General features: G+C 33.1%; 1 protein-coding gene across 1 annotated transcript; it reads left to right on the top strand.

The window, feature by feature from the left end:
* Positions 1-763: 763 nt before the first annotated feature.
* odf3l2a (outer dense fiber of sperm tails 3-like 2a) lies at positions 764-8,067 on the top strand. The gene is given in 4 exon segments (NM_001017836.3): positions 764-1,117; positions 4,161-4,271; positions 4,805-4,918; positions 7,486-8,067. Coding segments are annotated over 4 exon segments (765 nt in total). The 5' UTR covers positions 764-1,065; the 3' UTR covers positions 7,974-8,067.
* Positions 8,068-9,435: the final 1,368 nt, after the last annotated feature.

Raw genomic sequence — 9,435 nt, forward strand, 5'->3', positions numbered from 1 at the left:
AAAATGAGACGAATAACTGCAAAAAAAGGTCCTCTTTTTCAGAAAAAAGAACCTCCCCTTTCAATAGGCGGCTACAAGCCTGTGACCATATAAAGAACTGCAGTCAAGACTGGGTTGGAGTAAGGAATTAGGCCTAAATTACATATATTACAATCATTATTTTAAAAAGGAAAAAAGTGGTCCACTAAAAGCTGGAGTAAACATTAAAACTACAGGTATATAGTAATTTAAAGAATAATTAACATATACATTTTTTTTATTCCTTTTGAAATGTAATTTATAAATTAAACAAAATGTGATGATTTTCAACAGTTGTTATTTTAGTTTATTATAAAACAAAACTTTTGTTGTTAAAAACTAATTTGTAATAAAACTGGATGTGAATATTTTTTACAAACTAATACAAATCACACAACCAAATTACCTTTTATAGGTCTCTCACAAGTGTAAAATTTACTAAAGCTTGAAAGTAGAAAACAAGATTAAAATTTAAATGGAAATAATTTTGAAAATAATAAATACTTTGGAAAATAAGAAAATACTTTAGAAAAATAAAGTTAAAAATGTATTTAAAATCACTAAATATCAAATAACACTGCTGTAAATCACATTGTTGATAGTTGATATAAAGAACTGCTGAGAGACTGGGTTGGAGTAAGGAATTAGGCCTAAATTACATATTATTACACAATCTTTATTTTAAATGATAGCAGTGCTCCAATAACATTGGTGACCGTTTACTGTCAGCTTAATTAGTTCATTAGCCGTCGTTTACAGACAACATGCCAGGCTGTAACTGCGGGTGTCTTTTGTAGTCAGTGATGGATGTTTGGAAATCTGTAATGCGGAATGATATTGAGATGGAAGTTCTCGTCGCTCGGACAAGGATAATGTTTCTTGTGCTTGTAAGAGTCATTTATAATTCAGACGGCAGTTGTATCTCTTCACTGTGTCTAAACTGAAACTTCAACCTCTACCGGACCTCACTGAGCAAGTCTACTGGCCATTTTTCTTCTCAGCTCTTTGAAACCAGCCAAAAAATAATCCCAGAAAAATATCCGCGACATGGCGGAGGTGGAGCGGCGGCGGCGGCCCATCATCGCCGGGCGGGAACGGGGTGAGTTTTGACCTCAGTTGATTCATTTTGTACAAATAATTGATTGTGATGAAAGAATTATTCAGCGAAGCGAGGAGATCTGACGATTTATTTCAGCTCTGTCAGTAGTTCAAACATGCTTCTATTCGGCTCTTGAGAGAATGGACTGGCGGTTTGGTGAAAGAAACTGTCACTTGGCTCTTTTATTGAAACACCTGCTTGTATCGTTCTGAGAGTTGAACTGCTTTTGTCTGTATTTTATTTTCGGACAAAGCTTTGAAAATGTTGTGTGAAATTTAGCTGTGTTTATATCAAATTCATACGAATTCAAATGAAAAGTTTTACAGCCGAGCTTTGGAAATGTGGTCAGCATGTGTGGCCTTTTGTGTCTCGCTTGAGTCGCAGTCCGTTGTTTTATTTTAGGTTTAATGAAGATGAAATGACCGCAAGGAACAGGTAGTTGGCATATGCATTGATATTGTGTTATATATAAATTGTACTAAGAACATTAGTTTATGAAGTGAATATGCACTCTTAATGAAAATAAATGGTTGTGCAGTTATGCATCGGAAAAATGTTTAGTAGGCCACCCGTGTAATCGTTTAGTGAGTGCGAATATATATTGCCTAATTAATTTAATACAATATGGGACATTACTGTAAAACTCAAAATTTACAGAAAGTTACTTCTACACATTTAAGAGTTTTGAACTCCGTGTTGAGGGTGAGTTAATTAAATACCTCATTACTTCAACTTAAACGGAGTAAGTTCACAGTAATCATATAAATTAGGTTTTTTAACTCAAATGGTTTGTTGCAATTGGTTTCTTCAAACGATGAGCTGACTTAACTTTTTGAGTTTTACTGTAACTTACTCAGTAGGCGTGAGTTCTCTTCATTTATTGTTTTTTACTTTTTTTTTTACTCACATACATTAAGTTCACAGTACTCAATTGAATTCATTTTTGAACTCAATGTTTTTTTTTTTTGCAATCGGTTTCCTCAAATGGTTTAGGTTACCTTAACCTTTTGAGTTTTACAGTGAACCAGAAACATACATTATCTGTCCCTGAAATAAAAACATAAATACAGTCAATAAAATAATTTAATCCCAAATGTTTCTAAAATGGACTGATTGACTTCTGTGAGTTGTTCTGTAAAGAAAATGTTACATACCGTTTTAATACTTTTCTTATTCTAAAAACTGTTTAGAAAAAAAAAACTTCAGAAAAAAAGTTGTTATTGTTCACATCAATTGATTAAAAACATGAAATTATGAATTAATTCTACAAATAAATACTACAAATATATAATACAATTAAATGTACAATTAATGTAATGTATGGTTTTTAAGGATGACTAGCTTAAAAGTCAGGCCCTGTGAAATTTTTTAAGTGAAAATGTACGTTTCTGGTAGAATGTCCTATATAACTTATTATAAAGAACTCTTTTCCACCATGGAGAACTCTCTGTTGAAAGTAAATGTTTTATCAAAAACCATGAAAACATCAATGCAGATGAAGACAACTTTTATTTTTAGGAGTGTGATTATTTTAGTGTAATTTTGCACTACAGTAATTTTAGTATTATTATTTTATTATCATAATTTTAGTATCATTTGTAAACTATTAGAGCTTATTATTTTGACTTGGCTCTTATGTTAATTTGGATTTTCATTCATTCTTTTTTTCTTTTTCTTTTTTGGCTTAGTCCCTTTAATAATTTGGGGTTGCCACAGCGGATTGAACCACCAACTTATCCAGCATTTTTTTACGCAGCGGATGCCCTTCCAGCTGCAACCCAGTACTAGGAAACATCCATACATTTTCATTCACGCTCATGGAGAATACTCAATTCACCTATACCGCATGTCTTTGGACTGTGGCGGAAACCGGAGCACCCATTTGTTCAGTAGCAATAGTGTTTATTTCAGTTAGATGCAAGGCAGCATTCGTTTTTATTTATAGTATACTTTGGATTTGTCTCTTTTACCAAACCTCAGATTAAGTTAGTGAGTAATAAATGTAACTATAATACAAGATTATTATTGCTAAAATTAAAAACACAAATTTAAAATATTTATTTATTGATAATTAATAATAATATTTACTTATTGAAAAAAAAAAAAAACTTAATTTGTTAAGGGGGCTAATCATTTTGACCCTAAAAATGTATTATTTATTTTAAACTAAAATAAATACAGTTTCCTCAGAAGAAAATATATATTAGGAAATACTGTGGCAAAATGTTGGAAAAGGGGTACAAATTTTACTGGAGGGCTAATATTATTTATTTATTTATTTATTTAATTTATTAAATGTTTTCTCTTTTGTGCATTAATCAGCTTAGTGAGGCTGATTTTATTCCAATTAAGTTCTTATTATATTTCAGGAATTGCAATCAAATAAATTAAACTTAATTTATTTAAGGTCAGTTGGCATTTCTACTTTTTTGCATGTTTTCCCTGTGTTTGTGATGGTTTCCTCCAGGTGCTTTGGTTTTCTCCACTGTCCAAAGACATCCGCTATAGGTGAATTGGGTAAGCTAAATTATCCGTAGTATATGTGTGTGAATGAACGTGTATGGGTGTTTCCTAGTGATGGATTGCATCTGGAAGGGTATCCACTGCGTAAAACATATGCTGAATAAGTTGGTTGCAGCTGGAAAGGTATCCACACTGCGTAAAACATATGCTACATAAGTTGGTGGTTCATTCCGCTGTCGCGACTCCTGAGTTAATTGATTCCTGATCATAGACTAAGATAAGTTTGGACAGGGCATCTCAACAGTATGTGTCTTTTCAAAATAAGGAGTGACTGGTAACAAATTAAAACTAAAAAAAAATATATATATATATATAGGCACACATTTAAATAATAACAAAACATAATTTGCTTGAGCTTTACAATGAAAACAAAATGTAAAAAATAATCACTTCAACCAATGCACTATTATTCTGAACTACCAATTACTCAAAATTAGTTTCAAATCATTATTAACACTGTTCCAGTATAATAATGAATGCTGAAATTCTCCTGAGTGTGTGTTTTTGTGTGTGCCTGCAGGGCCCGGGCCGGGGCGTTATGCTCTTCCGCCCACTATCGGTTACATAAACCATGACTACACCAAACCCAGCAGCCCGGCCTATTCCTTCCACAGCCGCATGAGCAGCAACAGTGAGTGACATGACAACAAAACACTGACACACGACACGATCCACTCCACTAATGCGGCCTGCCATCAATCATGCCCGTTCATGCACAACACTCACATATTTCAACATGGCATTTATAGGGATTGATCATTTTATAGATGAATTAGTGTCGAGTATGATGGCTGAAATAGTCTTTGGATTTGCATACACACACTTACACGCCTAATTAGTGACATGTAACGCCTGCTTCCTCGTGGAAGGAATTGAGAACACCCAGTTTGATCAAAGAATGAATGCAAAAAAAAATAAAAACCTCTCCCACATCTGGACTTTATATTCCAAACAACAGCATGCAATATAATGATTAATGCTATTTCTTTGGCATATTACGCTGACAAAATCCATGCGCTTGATTTTAATCCATATGTTTGATTTTAATTAACATTTAAGAGTATTTTTGTTGCTCAGACAGTAGAAAATGGTTAAATAGTGATGCATGAACCTGATCAAATTTGCTACTAAATGTAATTGGTTAAATTTGTTTCTTTTGAATAGTGGTGTCTGTGGATTCCAGTCCTGGGCCGCGGTATCGCGTGGATGCCAAAATGACGCGCTTTGGCAGAGACGGGACCCCGTCGTACTCCATGCTGGGTAGAAGGAAGAGAACAGGTCAGTTTTCGTCTGATTTGATGCATTTTTTTTTTTCATAAATCTGTAAATTTGTTTAATTCAAGACTTTTTCATATATATATATACATATATATACATATATATTTTTATATATATACATATATATATATATATATATATATATATATATATATATATATATATATATATATATATATATATATATATATAATTGTGTATTATTTATTTATTTATTTTTTAGTGTATGCAAAATATAATATAATTATAAAAGTTGAGGTAATGGGTTTACTGACCTTTTTTAAGTAAAATTAACCTGTTGCTTTTCAGGCAGTGGGTTTACTCACTTTTTAAAAGTAAAGGAACTAATCGATTTTTACAGTGTAAAGAACCTTTTCCACTAAATAACCTGAGTTGATTGTAATAGAAAGCTTCTTTCAGATTTGAAATATTTTTCATGGAGCCACTATTCCGAATTAAAACCTTTTTATCTGTTGATAAGAAAATAAACATTATTCTAAATGGTTTAATCCAAATCTTCTGAAAATGTATTATTTTATTCACATATAAACATTGAGAAGCAAACATGATTCAGATTTGCTCATATACAGTAAGCTAGGGGATAATAATGAATTGATGATAATTGAATACTGCTGAATGAGGTTTGTTCCTAAATGTCACATGGATGGCACATTTAAGCCTCTGCAATAACCAATGAGGTTTGTTTTTTGTTTGTCAAACAGGTTCAATTGAGTTTCTGGTCATGTTTGCTGATCAGTGTTTACAGTAGTCAACAGTTGGATCAAAAAAGGTTTTTCAAAATTGTCCTAGGACAAGAATGTGTGTGGTTTAATAGTTTTAGGACAGCTTTGATGAACGGTTTTGATCCGCTTCAAATGTTGACTACTATTGCGTGTATGTGAACAATGAGCCACATTAACCCTGTTCATAATATAAAGTGATTGTCTCTTCAGAAGACTTGAATTGAACCATTTGATCTGTTTAGATTTGTTCTTATTATGAACATTTTGATAACTCAGAATTTGGGGTGTATACACTTTCAAAGAAGAGTGAAATCTTTCAGAGATAGGCTATAATAAATATGCAAAAGTTTAGCTAGGAAAATTAAACAAGCAATAAAATACAAAAATGGAAAACAAACTAAAAAAATTGCAGACATTGTGTAGCTTAATTCATAAATGCAGTTAAAATCAGGATTATTATTTAATTGTGTATATATTTTTTGCCAAGTTTTGTTTAAAAGAGAGAAGTTTTTTTTTTCAACACCTTTCTAAAGATAAGTACCTTTGTCCGATGTTAAACCTGTTTTAAATCTGTATTTTAATGAGAAATGGCAAATGGAATGGGATGAATTTAGAAACAACAAATTGTATGAAGTGAATCCATTTGTAAATGAAAAAATTACCATTTTGAAAATAGACATGATCAGGTTGTACAAGATGTAGAATCTGACACTCAAGACTAACACACTCATAGTTATTTAAAGGGGAAGATAAAGCTATTTGTGACTTGTGTAAGAATATTTTGACCGTAAAGCAAATTTAATAGAATGTGTATTTTTAAATTATATTAAAGAAGGTTTTTAGTAAGGAAATATTTTAAGGGAAATGTTTTAAAAGGTTTCTTCTGGAGCAATTTTGAAATATTCATCTTTAATCAAACTAAAAGATTGTACAGTCTGACTTTGTTTTTTGTTTTGTTTTTTGTATTTTTGTACAATGTATGTTTGCAGAAACTGGCATATTTGAATGTTATATGTTGTATATTTAGGATAGGTTTTGCCATGAATATAGCCAATGCTGCTGATATGGGATTAAAACAAAGAAATGCATTTCTAAGCATATCAGTTTCTTATTTCTAATAACTGATTTCTTTTATCTTTGCCATTATGACACACCCTAATATTTGACTAGATATTTTTCAAGATACTTGTATTCAGCTTAAAGGTCAGTTTAAAGGCTAAAGGTTAATTAGGTTAACTAGGCAAATTAGGCAAGTCATTTTATAACAATAATTTTCTGTAGCCATTTGATAAAAATAAGGGGGCTAATATTGACCTTAAAATTGACCTTATATTGACCTTAAAATATTGACTTTAAGACAATTAAGACTTTCTCTAGAAGAAAAAATATTATTGGAAATACTTTGAAATTTTTCTTACTCCTTTAAATATGACATAAGAAATATTAGAAAAAGAATAAATATATTATTAATTAATAATAATAATGTCAAAAGGGCTAATTTTGCCCTGAACTGTATATAACAACAACAGAAGAGTACATTATTATATCAACTCAATTCATTTCAAAATGTATTTCCAAACTACAGACACATACATTTTTCTGATGGCCAACAAAAGTCTTTCAAGTTTGTAGCAACATGGGCGTGAGTAAAGGATGACAGAGTTGTCATTTTGTGAGGAATTAATCCTTTAATGTTAAATGAAAAATAGCCATGCACAATACCTTTTGAGCAATTTATAAAGAAAACTGTCAATTTGAAGTCGCCTAAATCCTCCATTGCATGAAGCAGTTGTTGATTCTGTTTTTTTTTTTTTTTTTGATCAGCTAGTACCTTCCAGACTCCAGGACCAGGAGCCTACAGTCCTGAGAAAGCTCCACCTTTAAACCTCCACCACAGACCTCCATCTTACACCATGTCCTCCCGCACGCGCTACCGCAGTGTGGATCCTGTACCAGCACCTAACCGCTACACCTTACCCAATCTCTTCGGTACCACAGTGTCCTGCAAACCCTCCAGCCCCTGCTTCACCATGTCTGCTCGCATGAAAGCAGGCGGCCCGTCTGAAGATCTGTCCATGACCCCGGGGCCAGGCCGGTACAACAGCACAGACCCCAGCGTTTACTTGAACAGACAGCCTTCCTTCTCCATGCAGAGCCGTCATAATATTCTCATCGACAGCACCGGGAAGCCTGGTCCGGGTACGTACAGCTCTGAAAAGGTGACGGCGCACCTGCCCCGAGCACCATCTGTTTCTCTGGGGGTCCGTCACTCCGAGTTTGTAACGCCACTGATTGTTGATGTATTAGATTAAATTGAGACGACATGGGTGTATTAGATGCGTGTTAGATCACAGAGTGTTTACAAGAATTTTAAGGGGAAAATAAAGAGAAGTGTGAGGAACTACTGAGTGAACGAGTGGTTTTCAGTTTCATTCACATCAATTTTCATGGATCATTACATGACATTAAAAACTTTAATAGAATTAATAAATATAAAATGTGTGCTACATAATATCCATGTAATAAAAATTTAAATAAATATGTAATAAACAGGTTAGAGATCATTTTCATTCAAAAATTAAAATGAGTATCAAAAACAGATTCTTTTTCAATTTATTGTCAAAAAATTGCGTCATCTCTGGCTATTTAATTTCTTACTTCACGACTATTATTACTGGGGTATATGCACACAGACTTTACATTTCAGCCCGCCAGCCTTAGCACTTCCTGTAAACTGTCTTTCCATTTTAAAAGTCCCATGTTTAAGGTCTGATTTATTTAAAAATCAATTATCTTTACTGCCTGATATACGATATGAAGTGGGTCTGTAAGAGGCTAAATTATCATATGCATTTGTTTATATGACAAAACATGTCTTTTTGACTCAAGAAGGTCCATACTGACCACAAAGACAGATACTGATAAGATCAGCGCTTGTTGTGTGGACTTTGGGGGTTTTATGATGATCATTTGGGCTTTAGTCACATGGTCAAGAAAGATACAAAATAGGTGGTAAACTCTAGCTCTGGCTCTTTTCCTGCCCTCTCTTTTCCTAGCCTGTGTTTTCCTGCTCTGCTCCTATCCTCTGGAGTCTGTCTTCTTTGACTCTACTGCAATAAGGCTATCTTCTGGGCCTGCTCTATTTGTCTCTCTCTCCCTCCCCCTGTGTCTCTCCTTCTACCTCTGGTAACTTTAATTTTACATTTAAGCTGGGTACAATAATCATATGTTTTATCATTTCATATTTTATCATTTTATACAGTTGTTTGTAATTAATACAGTTGTAACCATAGAGTATTATTGTCATTAAATCATCTAATTTTCAAGTATTTGTGAATTACTTTTGATTTAACATCAACATTTAATTGTTCCATATAGCAATACAATACAATCACATAATATCAACGCTCTCCCACATTTATAGCATTTAATACTGCCCCTATTTCCGTTTTTGGTATGAGATTGCAGAAGAATGGTTTGACTAGAAATGTACAGTTTTTTTACCATCACGCTGATAACTTTTTAGTTGCTCGGCAGAACTACAGTTCGAACCGCTGTGGTTAAAACTCATTCTTACAGGTCTCAGACCGAACAAGAAGCACTGCATTAAATTCCAATTAATGGGATTTTTAATGACCACAGAGAGTCATGACCTTGGTTTAATATCTCAGCCAAAAGATGATGTTCACTGACAGTATAATGTCCCCTTCACTTTACTAGAGTATTAGGACTCACACAGACCACAGGTTGAGCGCTCCCTGCTGGCCTCTCTAA

The sequence above is a fragment of the Danio rerio genome, chromosome 2 (genome assembly GCF_052040795.2).
Source record: "Danio rerio strain M-AB ecotype USA chromosome 2, GRCz13ab, whole genome shotgun sequence".
Taxonomy (NCBI): domain Eukaryota; kingdom Metazoa; phylum Chordata; class Actinopteri; order Cypriniformes; family Danionidae; genus Danio; species Danio rerio.